The sequence below is a fragment of the Paroedura picta genome, chromosome 7 (assembly GCF_049243985.1).
Source record: "Paroedura picta isolate Pp20150507F chromosome 7, Ppicta_v3.0, whole genome shotgun sequence".
NCBI lineage: Eukaryota > Metazoa > Chordata > Lepidosauria > Squamata > Gekkonidae > Paroedura > Paroedura picta.
In genome coordinates this window covers 21,284,084-21,301,427 of record NC_135375.1, presented here as the reverse complement: position 1 = coordinate 21,301,427, position 17,344 = coordinate 21,284,084, and the positions used below count along the sequence as shown (strand labels likewise).

Here is a 17,344-nt window from a genome sequence, read left to right as displayed (position 1 = left end):
ACACAGTAAATATGGAGAATTAGTCATGAGAAGCTCAAGAGAACAGAATTTCCTTAAGTGTTCTGGAAAATGGACATCAGGACAGCCTTATACACTAACGAAGGGAGAGAGTACCCAAATTTTAAATCCACAACTGAGCACCAAACCACAGATGGTGTTGGAGATCCATAATTTACTTTCCTAAGGTTCTTTTTTTTAAAAACTCCAAGGGGTAATCATGGGGGTCAATTTTGATAGGGGCCAAAGTACTTGGAATGGAACCTTAAGCTTTTCCTATGAGAATGGGGGAAGTTCAGCTGCAGTTAGATATGTTAGGGAGAAAGACAGGCCAAGAGAAGGTGCTTGCTTCCTTTTCCTCCCAGGGCTAATTGCAGCTGCAGGGAGCTTCCCCCTCCTTGCTCCATACCACACACGCCAGTCCAGAGGCCCCCTTTGTGTGATCCACTGCTCTTAGTGATTTAAAAAAAAAAAACAATGGGGAAATCCAATCATGGATCTCCAACGTAAAATACAGGGAGAGTATCTTGGCAAGCAGACTTTTCAGCCTTACCTAGCCCACCTTCAACCTCTATCGTTTTAACATGGTAGCTATATGCCCCTTCTTTTTTGCAATTCTGATATGCTGTTGTGTTTGGAGCCAGCATGGTGTAGTGCAGGGGTAGTCAAACTGCAGCCCTCCAGATGTCCATGGACTACAATTCCCAGGAGCCCCCTGCCAGCGAATGCTGGCAGGGGGCTCCTGGGAATTGTAGTCCATGGACATCTGGAGGGCCGCAGTTTGGCTACCCCTGGTGTAGTGGTTAAGAGCAGCAGATTGTCGCCTGGAGAACCAGGTTGGACTCCTCACTCCTCCACATGCAGCCAAGTGGGTGACCTTGGACCAGGCATAGTTCTCTTAGAGCTGTTCTCACATACCCACATAACTCTCAGAGTGTCTGTTGTAGAAAAAGGAAGGGAAGGGTGCTTGCAAGCTGCTTTGAGACTCCTTCAAGTAGGGAAAAGCAGATTATAAAAACTCAGCTCTACTCTTCTTAGTGCAGAGAAGTCCTGGGGATTAGCATGCTGTTCCCACCATGAAGATCCCAATGGGCAGTTTAAAGAGATGCCTGTTGTATCGGCTATTAGGATAGGTTTATAAGCTCAGGGCAGGGAATTGAAATGTATGTAGAAATTATTGCTTTACTGTTTTACACAAGGGAAGATAGTAATCTACAAAGAGCATGGCCTTTACAGATCCTAATCAAGTTTGTAGACCTCGAGGAGATCCATTCTGAACATATCCCTCTTGAGGTTAATATTGGGAGGTGCTACGGCAGGGGTAGGCAAACTGCAGCCTTCCAGATATCCATGGACTACAATTCCCAGGAGCCCCTGCCAGCAAATGCTGGCAGGGGCTCCTGGGAATTGTAGTCCATGGACATCTGGAGGGCCGCAGTTTGACTACCCCTGTGCTACGGGTTTAGAGTTGCTAGAATCTGCAGATTATGTAAATTGTAAAATTTCTATCTGCCCTGAGCTGCAAGGGATGGTGGTATATAAATACAAACAAACAAATAAATATATTCCTGTAATTAAAACAAATACACATGCCATGGAAATGCCGCCATTCCCTAAAGAAGAATGCTTATTCCCAACTCAAGACATAGTACCATCATAGCATGTGGACCCCAAGGGCAAAGCTAGAGATTCCAGATTCAATGCTTCCATTTAGGACAAGCTATCTAAAGGCTAGATAGCAACTTCATGGAAGTTTGGCGTAATATGACGAAGCGCTGTGTGTTTTTGTGGCTTCAAAATACTTGCAAGGAAGCCCCAATTCTTTTTGGGCCTGTAACTTTTGTCAGGAGCAGCTAACGAACTTGGCTGTCTAACTTGTTTCCCCCCCCCCCCCTTCTCTTATGTTTTTCAGCAGTGGGATTAATCATTGCCATCATCATCCCAGTGGCCATCATGGTTGTGGTTGCCTTGGTGACCAGCATCCTTTGCTACCGGAAGAGGGAATGGTAACTACTTGCATGCCTCAAACGTTTGTTCCCTGGCCAGCTATGTAGAGAAAGACAGCTGTTCTTGTTGAAGGGTGTGCATTGGGATCTACCCATCCTGAAAGTATACCTGGAAAAATAATTTATCAGTATTTTTCAGGTATAATTCAGCTTCCCAAATGTACCCAAGTTTTCTTGGGAAAACCCAGGGGGGGGGGGGAAATCCTGGATTTATTCAGGAATTATGGGTACATCTGAAAAGAGCAGAGAGGAAAGAGCTTCATGTGGTGTTATGGCTAAGAATGGCAGTTTCTAATCTGGCGAGCCAGGCTTAATTCCACGCTCCTCCACATGCAGCCAGCTAGATGATTTTGGGCTCACCACAGCACTGTTCTGATCGTGCAGTGATATCAGGGCTCTCTCAGCCTCACCTATCTTACAGGGTGTCTGCTGTGGGGAGAGGAAAGGGAAGGCAAATGTAAGCCGCTTTGAGACTCCTTTGGGTAGAGAAAAGCGGCTTATAAGAACCAATTCTTCTTCTTCTAGATCCTGGGATCAGCTTCTCTTACAGTGCAGTTTAAACTGTGCTGCAAGAGAAGCCAAGGCAGCCCCAGAATTCACCTGTTTTTAATTTACACTGGTATTTTTCTTCTTGGGTCAATTGAACCAGAAAAAAAAATCAGGATTTCCTCAAAATCGTGGCTCCCTATAGCATACCAGTATGTGGATCTGGAGTTTTTCAGAAATAGTGACCTTTTGTCAAGTCCAATAGACCTGAACCGAAAAATGGAAATTAAAAAATCTGCCTGGTACTTGTGGAGCTGTTTGTTGGAAATTCCTGACAGTAATATCTGTGTTCTTACTTCCAAAGGATCAAAGAAACCTTCTATCCTGACATTCCTAACCCTGTAAACAGTAAAGCTCTGGAATTCCAGAAGGGTCCATGTGAGGTAATGGTTTTCATTTTATTACTCTGTTCTCTGGTTAGCAGATAGTTAGAAGATGGTGATAATGGGGGCAGGAATTGAAGAAAGATATCTTCCTGTTTCCTTCCTGAGGTGGAAGGATGTTGTATGTTTTGACGTCATTGTGATTGCATTTGTTGAGCTATAAAAAGTGGCTTTAACACTTGGTGAAACAGGGGTAGGCTGATAACCAAGGATTCTTGTATGGAACAAGGTACAGGGAACTGGTAAAGAGACCTGAACATTTGCAGAAAATCTCTTTGCTAAACATTATGTGTACTCCTTGGGTCAGTTCCAACCATTTTCATGGGCCTAAATCTCCTCCTTTCTCTCTGCCTGTGTCTGCCCAGCTTTATTCTTCAGTCCTTGGAGATCAAGGATCCATTTGCCTTCAAGATCTTACTGGAACCTTCCAATTGTGACCCCAGTTACATTGGCCCTCTCTGTCTCATCATAGTCCCTTTAAAATGATGGCTCCTCTTGGACAACGTGAACGCTATATTGCTAATTTTTAAAGATGCTGAGGGTGCTCGACCTCACAATCTCTTAAGAACTGTTCTTAACATCATATTTTGTGGTAGAGGAATGGGTTTGATTCTTCAACATTCCAGGGTCTTCCTGTAGGTGCCTGGAGTCCAAGGATTGTCCCCTCACCCCAGACCTGTCTCTGCAAAAAATTGCATTCAGTTATTTTTAAAAAATCATTTCACATGTTTTAAAATAATCCTGATATTCACTGATACCTCAAAACGTGTCAGGAATTTATTTTATTTTATTGAAAGAATATAGACGCTCGTTAGCTCAATTTGAACGTTTTTGGGAATGGATTTTTTACCCATTTGTATCCGTCATGCTAATATTTGTGAATCCTACCACACAATCTGCTCTTTCTAGCTTCAATTGCTGGGTCAGGGAATATTCTAGAGGCAGCATACCAAGGTAGGGATTGCTGCCAGTTGGTAATAATGGACTTACAAGTACAACGATATAGGCTAGATGTCAGGAAAAAAATTTTCACAGTCAGAGTAGTTCAGCAGTGGAATAGGCTGCCTAAGGAGGTGGTGAGCTCCCCCTCACTGGCAGACTTCAAGCAAAGGCTGGATACACACTTTTCTTGGATGCTTTAGGATGCTTTGGGCTGATCCTGCATTGAGCAGGGGGTTGGACTAGATGGCCTGTATGACCCCTTCCAACTCTATGATTCTATGATTCTATTACTTGTTTTTTAGTAAATGTTAGAAATGCTTCAGTGCTCCTTTTAGTTATTGCATTTTCTCTTTGTAGGGGAAGGCTAACCCTAAAACCTTGGAGATGAATCCATGTACCCCCAACAACATCGAAGTGGTGGAAACACAGTCCCCGTGCCTCAAGATAGAGGACACGGCAATTTCATCGCCCATGGCAGATGAGCTTTCAGAAGACGGCTTTGACTCTGAAACAGAGAGCCATATTGTTGTCTCCTATTGTCCACCAATAATAGAAGAAGAGATCTCCAACGCACCAGGAGATGAATCCATGGGGTCTTCCCAGGTCGTTTATCTGAACATCCAGTCCATGTATCCGTCTCAAGTAAAACCGAAGGAAAGAGCAGAGGCAGACTGTGTGGCTGCTGCAGGCTACAAGCCCCAAATGCAACTGCCCGTAAACAGCATAATAAAAATGGAGGAGACATCATCTGCAGAAGAAGATATGGACGAGGCTGCAGGCTATAGACCTCAAGTGAATCCATCCACTTGGAACACGGGCTGCCCAGATTCTCCTGGATCCATAGAGAGCAACAACGAAAATGCCTCGTTCGGGAGCCCTTGTTCGATCAATTCGCGACAGTTTCTGATCCCGCCCAAAGAGGACGAAGACTCCCCCAAAGCCGTTAACCCGGGGTTAATGACATTAACCCACTTCACAAATTTATTTCACAGCAAACCAAACGATTAGCATTATGATGGTAGAACTTGCCTTGAAAGCTCCTGTACGCTGGGACTTGTTTTAGGAGTAGCCCCAGAGGTGCTGTTGCAGCAGGTTTTATAATTTCATTTCAGTGAAATTTGAATGTTAACCTTGTATAAGTTGCAGTGTAAAAATGGCAAGGTTTCACCAGCACTACAGCTGGCTGAGCTGCTAATTTGTAGTATCTCAGTTAGGGAGGGGGCGTACCCTGTGGTCACCTTTTCTTACGACCGAAACCAAAGAGCAGCCAACTGCTTCTAAGCAGTTGTTCCCCGCTGTCAGACGGCACAACGTTCTTTTTGTGACTGCATTCTGCATTGATAGAATGGGTAAATGGATAGAACCGCCCCCCCCCCCCACCCTTGGGGTTAGGGTTAGGGTTAGGGCTAGGGTTCTTACAGGGGACTCTGTCTGGGCTGAAAGGCAGCATATATAAATGTTTTAAATAAAGCCCAACCCACTTCCAGAAATCAAGATCAAGAAGAAAGAAATAATTAGTCAATATAAGCTTAGCCTTTGGCCTGGACACAAATGTGTGGGGTGTAAAAATTTGGAGCATGTAGGCACGTCCAGGATGAGCTCTTTGTTCACCCATCCAGTTGTCGTCCAGGCAGAGGCATCTTTGAACAGTTTTAGGATTCTGGGGAAAGTTGTCCCCAACACTACAAGACTGCATTGATGATCATTGGGAGGTATTAGTCCTTGAACTGATGTGCAGAGCACTCAACGCTTAAAAGCAGTCTGGGCTTCCTTGTTTTGTTTAATATCTCTGGGGCTAAATGCAGGTTTTGCCCTGACGAAGCTAGCCCAGTGTCATCAGCTCTCCAAAGTTAAGCAGGGTCAGTCCTGGTTAGTAGTTGGATGGGAAACCGCCAAGCCCAGGATTGCTACACAGAGGCAAGTGAAGGCCAACCACCACTGTTAGCCTCTTGCCGTGAAAACCGTGTGGGCTAGCCATAAGCCAGTTCTGACTTGACAGCACTTTCAACCCAACCAGTCTTTGAGCTGAAGAAATCCAGGGGAGATAGCTTGTCCATTACAACCTCGGCTTGGGAAGTCTGTCTTTCTTTTGACAAGCAATGGATGCTTGTTTCTGTACCTGCTGTATAAATGTATATGCAAAAGTTGACTCAGGGGTGCAAAAACGAGTGTAACACTGATTTTAAAATCTCAGTCAGGAATAGATTAAAGTTTTAGCTTCCAGTATTTTAAATGATGCTTATCTTTTCCAGGTTGGTTGCTTTTTTTTTTTAATCGAATGACTATTTGGCTGAAATCATGTGGTCATGCCTGGCTAGGATAATTCTTTGCAACATGCTTCACTTTTAGGTGGTTTTGTTGTGTTTGTTCCACAGGCCCCTTCGGTCCCATGACACATACACATACACACACACACACACACACCGGTCTGTAGCGATATAGCCCCAGGCACTGGCTTTCCACTTCAGATCACGGTTTTGTTCGTGCATCCATAGAAACTGCTTTGTCACTTGTGTTTGTATGAGAAGGCCACAGGCAGATTGTCCCAAGTAGGACTACTTAACTACAGTAAAAATGTTTTCCGTGGCACTTTTCCTGCACAGGCACCACCAATGGAAGCAGGATAAGTTTGATAACTGTTCCTCTCCTTTGTTTCCATGAAAAACCCTTATTGTTGTAAATACCTTGACCATCTGTGAATATTTTCCACGTCTAGCTATCCAAAGTGGAGCTTCTTTCTCTGAATTTCCTTGCCATTTGCCCAAATTAAAAGTGGAGAACAGGTGTTTTGTTTGTATAGACAAGTACCCATCCTAGATGTCCTTAAATCTACCATCCACAAAGATAAAGAACTCTTTAGACTCGGGGTACAAACCGATTGGCTTCTGTTTTAAATGAAGCTAAACCAGATTTTAACTTTTACATTATATTTCTTGCACAGGCACTTGTGTAATTACACACTACTTGTAGAGCTGCTGCTTTATATTTTCAAGGCATGTAACTTTTTTCAGATTTCTTCATTGGCAACTGCGGGTTGAACACTTTTGTGCATTGCAGACTCCAGGGAAGTCAAATCAAGGGACCAACGCACTGACCTTCTGAACCTGATTTCAGTCCAAGTGCGTCCCACGTGTGAACTCAGCTGTATATCAGAGATTTTCAGTTAAACTCTGGGATGGCTGTTGCATTTCTAGCTGCAGTCTGAAATGCATCATGTATCCTTAACTGTATGAAGGTCTACCACATTTTGAATGGCTGTTTGTTAGCACCATTTGGCAGATCTGAGCAGGGAAATTTCTGATTTTCTTGATGAAAAAGTACTTTAATGCAGTTACAGTTGTGCCTTTAATGTGAGGGGTGAATCTTTTATTGCCTTTGTTGACTAAGTGTGTGTGGTGGGGAGAGGGGATGTAATTTCTGACAGCTGCCAATATCCCTTTTCTGTTTTATGTGGTGACAATTTTTGCCTACTTGTCACCAAGTCTTAGATTTGGAAGGGCTATGTAGTTCAGCCTTCTTCTCAGTGTAGGAAACTCAAAACCATCCCCAGTAAAAACGGCTGGCCAGTATCTGTGTGAAGACCTCCAGCAAAGAGGAGGTACCCTCAATGTCTGTTGAGCCTATCCATCCATTTATATCCTGACCTTCCCCCCACCAAGAAGTTCAGTGTAGCTTGCTTGGCCCCATAAATCTCCCATATCTCTCAATGCACACTTTTGTTCTCCAAATCCCAAAGCAAACTGATCTTCTATGCCAATTTTTTTCTTAATTCTTTCTGTGGTGCTATGTACCCTTGAATCTGAGGTAAATTCTGAGAATCTGAGGTAAATTCTGAGGTAAGAATCTGAGTTAAATTCAAAAGTTGTCTGCTCTTTAGATCAAAGGTAAGCCCAGTGGTTGCCTTTGGTTTTGATTTTTCACAGTAAATGTTGAGGTTAGACTGGACGATTCTCTAGTTTCAGAAGAGCATCTTTAGTAGCCAAGAATTTACACTATATCCATAAAGGCAGGATTGAAATTGTTTGTGGTTTCAAAAGCAGTTCTGTGAAACCTCTCTCTTAAAGGGGAGTTTTATAAATTATGTAGTTAATCTGTCCTTTGCACCTCTTTGGGGTAGGGGGGAAGTACCGGACATAAAATTCTGGCACTTCAGTTGGTAGCATTTGCCTTTTTTAAACCATTGTTTCCATCCCGTTAAATGCCTTGCAGAAAATACTGAAGTAAGTTGCTTCTCTTTTGAGCCATATATAGTTTTATGTGTGTGTGTTACAAATCATTTTGTTAAAAAGAAGAGAGAATGAATTTATTTTTTAAACAAAGGATGATGGCCTTTAATTATCTCTATGTTGCTTTTGTGTTAGCAAATCTGGAGAAAGGGACTGTGAATCCTGTTTTTGAAATGGCATTTTTGAACTGTTTTAAGAATGTACATTTTGAATCATCTGTGTATGATATATACCTCACACAAATATTACCACCATGTCGTAAGCTTCGTTTAAAAGCAAAGTAGGGCGTTGTGGTCACTTTGGGTTAAATGGAAAATCTCTCATTACATTACTTGTTGGTTACGTGTATCAACCAGTTCAGTGAACACTATGCAAGACCAGCAGATGTGGGTGGGTGTTATGCGTCCAAAGGCCTGGAATCATGATCAGCTGTCATTACTCTTGTGTGTAGCAGGAGTCACCATGGTGCATTATGTTTCAGGCAGCATGACCATTATTGCCTTCCAAGGCCCACCTTCAAAAACTGCTCAGGAAGATCCAGATGTGCAGCCAAGGTGTTGCTGGGGTTGGCTGTCACAATGCACAGAGGCTGTTCAAACCTGTCCCTAAGACCAAGCAGGAGGCACGGCAGGAAGAGATCTGAAAGGGCCTGTCTGCTTCCATGGAGGACTTCTAGAGGTTAACAGGTTGAGAAAGAGTGCCTTCAAAAATCCATCTTTCTTCCACGGTGGGTCCTAAATGTCAGGATGGGCCACTTAAGTGCTTAGACCAAGGCTGCCAAACAGATACAGCCAAAGAGTCATTGTAACTCATCTTAAGAGAGGTTTTGCTTGAATGGTGTTGAACTCAAGAAAAAAAACGCAATGGGGAAGATTATTTGCCCATTTTCAAAGCAGTCCTATTGGATGCAAATTTTCACCCACCAAAGCTGGGTGAAAATATGGAGCCCTTTCTAGAGCATCACATCCTTGAACATCATGGGTCGTCTCCATCAGATCTGGTTTTACGTGGACCAAGACTAGTGGTGCGCTCACACAAAGTTATCAGAAAAAGAACAGCTAGGATAATTCACAGGCATTGATTGAACGCCAGTGTTATCTCAAACTGGGCCTTCTCACACTGATTCCTTAATTAAAAGATCTGTAATGGCAGACATGCTTCCTTAAACCATCCAATCCTGGTCCTCTGCAAGGACAATGATGATGTGTGTGAGAGAGAGTTCACCTCGTAAGTCCTGAAGGGTGAGGCCTGTTAGGCCGTTGTTCCATATGAACTGAAAGTGGACCCAAATCACTATGCCCCAGAATCCTTTGCTTGGCTAGGTGCATTAAGCAAGCACTCTCTGAAGATAAGGAATTGACGCCTACCATTTTCCAATGGATCTTCCCCACTGAGTGATTTCTGAATTCTAGACACTAAACCGGAGATGTTAAACTTTGGTAGGTTAGATTTTTTTGCCTTCTTCCTGTGTGATCACTTGGCTGAGGCCTTCATTATGAATGTGAATTCCTCTGAAATGAGAAAATGGAGGGAAGTAGAGCTGGGGAAGTTGAACTGGGTCAGTGAGCAAGAACACGAAGAAGGGGGCTGGGGGGGGGGACAATACTAAATGTTATTTGTATGATAAATACTGTATTTCATAGCTCAAAATGCTAATGGATTTTATTGAAATGTAGATAGCATATTAAATATTCTGTACTCATGGATGTGAAGATAATTCCAAAGCTTTTTGAAATATTAAAATAAGCATTATAATATTAATCCAACTGGAATACTTACCGTTGCTTAAGTTTTTGTGGTGTTTTGTGTGCAAACAATTAAACAGTCACCCACCTTCCCTTTTAGTCTGGCTACAGAGAGTTGCTGCAGTTGCCAATTTGGTTCCCAATGACTCAGATGGTCTTTGTCTCTTAAGCAAACCTAAATGACGTATGCAACTGAATGTATTTTTTATTCTACTGTATATGCTGAAATCTCTGGGATGGCTTTTGAGTCTCTTTTTTCAGTCTCTCTGGGTCCTTGGTATCATTGCTGTACTGCATGCCAGCAAAGGGAAACCCATCTGTGGCTCTCCAAATGTTCATGGACTATATGAGCCCAGCTGGCAGGGGCTCATGGTAATTGTAGTCTATGGGCATCTGGAGAGCTACACTTTGGCCACCCCTGCCTTAGAGGGTCCCCATTACATATTGCAAAACTAGAAATGTAGATATTAATAATTTCCCCTGTTCAGCTGAAGTAATCTTTCGATCCCCATGCCAGTAACTTGTTTAGCACTAGGGAAAGGACTAAACTTCTCCTGCCAAGCAGTGGAACATTGGCACTGCCAGTCTAACTGAGCTAAGAAGTCAGTGGAGAAGAGCCGATGCTTAATAAATAGCTATGCTGTAAATTGAACCATAAAGTAGTCATATGCTGCTATGTAAAATTACCTAAGTAGACTTTTGGTAATATGGAATATAACATTGGGAAACACAGTTGGAGAAGAAAAGGTGGTCTGTACTAATCTTATTAAATTTAGCATGAACATACAGCAAGCTTGCTTGGTTCTCATATTGGCAATGTACTGCTTATCTGTTTTACAAATATGCATGTAATTGAAGAGTTTGCCAGAATATTGCCATGAAGTTTAATAAATGTATTTTCTTATACATTCTCAGATTTTTATTTTTTAGTATCCTTCCCGTCACAAGCCCTTCCCCACTTCTAACTTTTCATTTTGGGTGGTTGAGTTCTCTGGTTCATAGCCATGTGCTGAAACCCTTGCACTGTGACTTTCTGTTCTCTCAGTGCAGAATATAAGAGGGTTGTGGAGTTTTCTAAGAGCCTCTTGTGGCACAGAGTGATAAGAGGCTGAAAGGCTGTCTGAAAGCTATGCCCATGAGGTTGGGAGTTCGATCCCAGCAGCTGGCTCAACGTTGACTCAGCCTTCCATCCTTCCAAGGTGGGTAAAATGAGTACCCAGCTTGCTGGGGGGTAAACGGTAATGACTAGGGAAGGCACTGGCAAACCATCCCGTATTGAGTCTGCCATGAAAACGCTGGAGGGCGTCACCCCAAGGGTTAGACATGACCTGGTGCTTGCACAGGGGATACCTTTACCATTAGAGTTTTCTGGAGTTCCATATGATTTCAGAGGCATGGAGACTAACTACTACTCTAATAACCAAAAATTCTAACAACTCTCCTGTACTAGATATATGGTAGTAATAATGATTCAGGCAGTGCTTGAGAGGTCACAGGTTTTGACTTCTACTGTAAGCCTGGGATTCATTGCTGAAGTTATGATAGAAATTATGGATCAATGTGGGAGGTGAATTGAACCGTTCAACCCTCTGACTGGCTTTTCTAATCAAAAATGTGATTCTATTTGCATGGGGAAGAACAGGTTTTAAAGAACATGTATTATTTTTCCTTTAGAAATGGTAATAGCACAGACCACCCAGTGTCAGTGAATGGGGGTTCAAAGGATTAGTAGCCCATCTTCCCTTTCCTAGAAAAGGTCCTAATCCAATCTTGGCTTCATGCTTGGTAAGTATTTCTGGGCATCAGCCTCAGAGAATGGACCAGAAAATCCCCACAAGACTTAGGGGGAACTCCAGATTTGCATAAAATATGGAATTTATAAAAACAAAACAAAAACCCACAGGGGGATTAAATGATACAAGCAACATTTGCTTTTTAAAGAAAATGATGTAACTAAGATTGTATGTCACAAAGACTGCTGTGCCCCAGGACATCCTGGGGGGGGGGGGAGAGAAGGAGGAAAGGGAGGAAAAAAGAGACAAAGCAGGAATAATAAAACAAAAGAAGGAAGAGAAAGAGAAGGGAGTCAGGAGGGAAGACTCCAGCTTCCCCCACTCATGAGGGCATGTGGAGGAGCACCCCAAGGCTGGTCAGGCCCCTATGGGGCCCTTGAGCACCCTTTGCCCTCTCCCCAAGAGCAGTGGAAAGTGGAGAGCCTAGAGAGGCAGACCCTGGTACGGTATGCCAGTGTGGTAAGTATCCAGGGGCTGGGAGGCAGCCTGGGGCCATGGGGAGATGAGTAGGCCTGCGGCAGGGATGTAGTGTCTGCAAGCCCTTTTGGCCCCCTGACAGGCAGCAGCTTTGGACAGCACCATCCCTACAAGGCAGGGAAGCAGCTGCATCCCTGGCTGGTGCAGCAGCAGTACCCACCAAGCTGACGGGCAGGCAGATCGGTGGACAGAAGGGAGGGCTGTAGCACCCCCAGCCTCGCATAGGATTGGGGAGGGTGTAGGGAAGGGGCTGGCCAGATCACACATCTGCTCTGAGCATGTGGCTGGGAGGCGGCCTCGGCCCACAGAGACGGAGAGGCAGGCCATGGCTTGAAAGCAGGACGTGGCCATGTGGAGATGGACAAGCAGGCAGTGCTGCGGTGAGGCAGAACTCTCCCATCTCCTCCCCTCCCACAGGTGACACCATGGCAGGGACCAACTGGCATCCCAGGCCCTCCCTCCCACTTAGTTCCCACTCACTGGCTGGCTCACCTTCTGGAGATATGTGAGCAGAGCGAGCTGGTTCTTCTTCCTGAGGGAGTGGGAGGTGGCCAGGGACAGGACAGTCTACCTGATTGGCTGTTTGTTGGACTTAAGTCCAATCAAGTAGGTGAGGAATACCAACTCCTCCCACCACCACCCAGTCTTGTTTTATTTATGTTACTGATGGGAATATGGAAATGTCCCCCCCTCATGAGCAATAATATGTCCTCCATTTGTATATCCTTAACTGATGGATATCTGTGACCTCTATAATGTCTCATTTGGACCCCTGTTCTTTTAAAAAAAAGGATGCCAAAAATTGTAATAGAACACCATTTTTAACATCTTTACAATACTTTTAAAGCAGAAAGCCTTGTTAATGTACATATTCAGCTGACTAAATTTACAAAAAAACAGTAACCCCAGTTCTGTTTCAGACGTTTCCACTGAAACTGTATCACGAATACACATGAAACTTTTTTTTTCAATCCCACGGTCCAATGAACATCTTAGCTCTCCTCCGCTTAGCTGTGCAACAATCTGAATGGTGAGAGCAAGACACCTAATCTGCAAAAACTACGCTAGCCCGTCAATCTTGCAGCTGCTGCTATATAAAAATATACAGGTACAAAATTACTGCTAAAAAACTGTGGTTGTTGATTTTCATTGAATAAAAAAGTAAACTTTGTAAATAGTAAGTCTGGTCCTCTTCACCACGCAGCAGGGCTTGCCAAAGGGGTTAACTTTGGGTGATTATTTACATTGGGCAGGATGAAGCTGGAACTCTATCCCCCCCCTCCCCCTTCAGTAAATGCAAAAGATGAGTCTGGAGCAGGAGAACGAATGGATCCATACAGTGCTTTCAAAATACGCCACTAAGATTGCCTGATGATCGTCACCGTGACATTGCATGCTAGAAAAGGTCCAAATGTTCGGAATCCTGCTCTTGCAGTTCCAAAGATTTTGTCAGTGCATCATTTTGCAGACATGCAGGTTCTCATTTGTTGACTTGTCCTTGGGACACTGGATTGAGGCATGGTCTACAGACCCACAGGCAGGTCTTCTAAGCCCCAACGCTATTGCAGAATGTCAGTCCTCCTCTGGTTACTTCCGTCTGCAGGGAGGAAGAAAGGGCAGAGAGCGTGCTCTCTGTGGTGGTGTTTTTGCAGTGCAAGGACAGAAGATGAAGCAAAACCAGCAGGGCACCTGGTGAAACCCCTTCCTTACAGTCTACTGTTTTAACAGGAAGTGTCATTGCATGAACAGATGTCCCCCTCTATGAGAACAAAGCTACATGTGAGGGCTGCTACCCTTCTCTGCGACTTGTTAGGTTTCCAATGTGCAGAGAGATTTCCCTGCAGTGCTCCTGGGGAATTATTCAAACATACAAAAGGATGAAGCGGAGTAGGACAGAAACTCTTTGATCCTTGACTTCTTTTCTCCACCGAGGCTCCAATGAGGCTGGAGCAGCAGCAGCTGATGCAGAAAATACGGTTTTAGTCCCGGTTTCAGTTGATTCTCCTTCAAAGCAGAAGAGGTTCTGCTGCTGCATCGCTACAGTTGCCGTGAGCATTTGCCTTGTCATGAGGTTACAGAATCTAAATGTGTGCACATTGACGCTGCTACCACTGTTCCAGCCCAGTATCTCTGCAGAGGACACAATATCTACTTAGGGGGAGGTACCAGACGCCTAGTGGGAGTCAAGGCAGTAGTACGAGAAAATTAAAGCCCTTACAGTTTGCCTAGAACCGAAGCCAAGAAGGTGCCTCTCACGGTCGCAGAAGCCGCTTCTCCAAAACTGGAGAAGGTGCCATTTTTGCCCGCTCACCTGCCTACTGCTCACTCGTGTGCTTGCCGGCTGCATGTGCAAGGGGGTGATGAGGTATGCACAGCTATAGACCTGGCCAAGCACCAGCTCTATCCAAGTCCATTGGGGATCGCTGAACGATATTCTAAATCAGTTGTGCAGCAGGACAGTTCCAGCCCAAAGCGTTTTGACTGAGATAGCACAGCATCCCGTCTTTTTTTTTTTGTTAAGGAATGTGTGGAAACGGTCCCCTTTTAATTATTTTGCTTCAGATTGGGTTGGGTTTTCTGTTTTTTTCTGGCCTCCAGGCCCGTTCGAAAAAGTCCTCAGTGTGCACAATCGGTTATTTGGATTGTGGTTGGCGGTGCGTGTCAGGCAGGCTCTTCCATGCAAAGATTCTCCGGCTCTTACTTGGTCCCACATGTGTTAATGTTCTTTCCATCAGCCGCGTCTTCAACCAGTGAAATATGATAATCGGTAGAGAGGGTGAAGTGAGAAATGCAGCCCACCAATCCCCTCATGTATTGTCTGTTTGTATGTAGTGCAATTTCCTTCATTCCGCCTAGCGGGGAGGGAGAGAGAAGTGAGAGTGAATGAGACACCCCAGCTGAGGAGCCATACAAGCAAACTGCAACAAGCTTACACTATAAGAAATCCATTTGGAATTAAGCTATCATGTTATGGTCAGGGTGTCCATCTAAACCAGGGGTAGTCAAACTGCGGCCCTCCAGATGTCCACGGACTACAATTCCCACAAGCCCCTGCCAGCATTCGCTGGCAGGGGCTTGTGGGGATTGTAGTCCGTGGACATCTGGAGGGCTGCAGTTTGACTACCCCTGATCTAAACCCTAGGAGAATCAGGTTTGAAAGTCACCATTTAAGATCTTGGGGTGCCTTACTGGCTTGCTGCTGTAAGAATAAACTGGAAGAGGGGGAAAGCATGCTGGGCCCACAGTGGGGGAGATAACCAGGGGCTATTTGATTCTCTTGTTATTTTTTCAACATTAAAACAGCTGTGGAAGAAAGCCCACTTTGGTTTCGTGTGTGTGTGTGTAAGAAGGCGGCATGCTGAAATCTTTCCTTGAGGGTTTCAAGGCCTTATGGCTGCTATGCGGGAAATGTACAGTTACCGCAGAGCCGGGGTCCCCTTTTGAATTCTGTCACAGCTCGGTGGGCACAGCCACAAAATGGCTGCCAAAGTAAAGATCCAATGTTTTAAAAAAAATCCACACAGCCAGTCACATCTCCAGAGTCCCACCTAGCCCTGCCCACTTACTATGCCCGGGTCCCCCTGCCATGGAAGTCACTTTTCATCTGCCTGTTTGTTCATCTATTGATTTCTCCCTGGGACTCACAGCAATCAATAGGGTGGGACACCAAATACACAATGCAAATACACAATGCAACAGAATCCCATTTGTAGAAAACCAACAAAAAGTGAAGCAAAGCAGGAGAACAGCAGCTCCAAAGGAGATGGCAAAAGTGGCCCACTTAAGGGTCGTTCCCCCTTATCATGACACCAATCATGACAGCATCATGACACCAATCCTGACTGGGACTCCCTGGTGTTAATATCATATTCTCTAATGTGGCCGTCCTCAATAGACTGGCCCATTCTTTCTCATGCTCATGTTTATGATGAGCTCTATGAATGGGGTTGCGTTTTAGTGTAATTCTAATGTGGATCATACAAAGCCAGAACTGGAAGTCCTGGTCCGTTAACATCACTGCTGTCTGCTCAGACTGGCAGCGGCTCTCCAGGGTCTTGGACTTTCATATCACCTACTGCCTGGACCTTTTTGTTGGGAACTGAACCTGGGATCTTCTGTGTCTCAAACAGATGTTCTACCACTGAGCCACATCCCCCCTCTATGAGCTTGTGGTATAGCCTTTGGCACGCATGTATCTCGGCTTGCTAAATGAGCACAGCTGCTCCCTCCTTCAGAGCATTGTCTTTAAAAAAAGGCAGAGCACTGAATCATTATCAGCCTAACATGTTAGATCAAATTCTTATTGTGAATGGCGGCTTTAGAGACTCAAGGCCAAGCCAAATATTTTAAGATTCTCGAATTTTATCCCGGGAGCTGCTTATTTGGCTTGGTCTTTTTGTGGCAAAACAGTTTCGTAGGAGTTAATTGTCCAAGCAAAACCATCCGTTCCAACTTAACCAGTTTTGCTGCGGGCACTGTTCCAAGACAACATGCCTGTGAAAGCCAATGCTTGTGTGCAAGCTTTCTAAAACCAGGCCTAAGAGAGTCAAAGCCAACAAAAATCAGCCTTAACTTTCATGGAGGATATGACACCACATTCATGCTCCTGTTGATCTCTCCAAAGATCAATCACAGCTCAATGTGTGAATGTTGGATTTAATGCAAAGGAATGCAAACTTCTGTGCCTCACTTTCCCCCAAGCTCAGTCACCCCCAGAATATGTTTATGGGGGTTGAGGGACACTCAGGAATGTGGCCCAGGGGTTGCAGATCACAGCGTTTGCTGGTAGGGGCTTATGGGAATTGTAGTCCATGGACATCTGGAGGACCACAGGTTGACTACCCCTGATCTAGGGAATCTGGACGCTCCTGTGCTTGTCGTAATGGAAGGGAACAGGAATGGATTGATTTGCAAGGTTTGTCCAGCAAATTATGAACAAGCATGACCCACCATCTGCCAAATCCTCAATGAAGAAGAAAAGAGTAAGGAGGATCTTACCAACAAAGAGGTCCCCATTGATGTTCAGCTGCCTCATCATTCCTGGTGATTTGCCAGTTCTAGCACCATAATCATCCACTGTGACTTTCCCAGACTGTCCATCTCTTAAATTGAAAAAGATATATAGTCACTCACACACTTTTCAGATATGGCTCCACATCCTAACTGATTTAACACAGGTGTAGCCAATATGACTGTTTATTATTATTTTATTAATTCAATTTGAAGGCA

At 44.4% G+C, this 17,344-nt stretch overlaps 2 protein-coding genes across 8 annotated transcripts in view; one reads left to right on the top strand and one right to left on the bottom strand.

Moving 5' to 3' along the window:
* The window catches only part of LOC143842180 (leukemia inhibitory factor receptor-like), a 104,349-nt gene extending 93,598 nt beyond the window's left edge, over positions 1–10,751 (top strand). For all 5 annotated transcript variants that reach the window (XM_077347011.1, XM_077347014.1, XM_077347010.1 and 2 more), the window contains 3 exons: positions 1,910–2,003; positions 2,854–2,932; positions 4,232–10,751. In XM_077347011.1, the coding sequence (XP_077203126.1) occupies positions 1,910–2,003; positions 2,854–2,932; positions 4,232–4,882 (824 nt within the window). In that variant the 3' untranslated portion in view covers positions 4,883–10,751. The remainder of the gene's footprint in view (positions 1–1,909; positions 2,004–2,853; positions 2,933–4,231) is intronic.
* A 2,166-nt stretch (positions 10,752–12,917) lies between these two features.
* The window catches only part of EGFLAM (EGF like, fibronectin type III and laminin G domains), a 124,072-nt gene continuing 119,645 nt past the window's right edge, over positions 12,918–17,344 (bottom strand). For all 3 annotated transcript variants that reach the window (XM_077347009.1, XM_077347007.1, XM_077347008.1), the window contains 2 exons: positions 17,114–17,217; positions 12,918–14,967 (listed from right to left, as the gene is read on the bottom strand). In XM_077347009.1, coding sequence (XP_077203124.1) covers positions 14,813–14,967; positions 17,114–17,217 — 259 coding nt within the window. In that variant the 3' untranslated portion in view covers positions 12,918–14,812. The remainder of the gene's footprint in view (positions 14,968–17,113; positions 17,218–17,344) is intronic.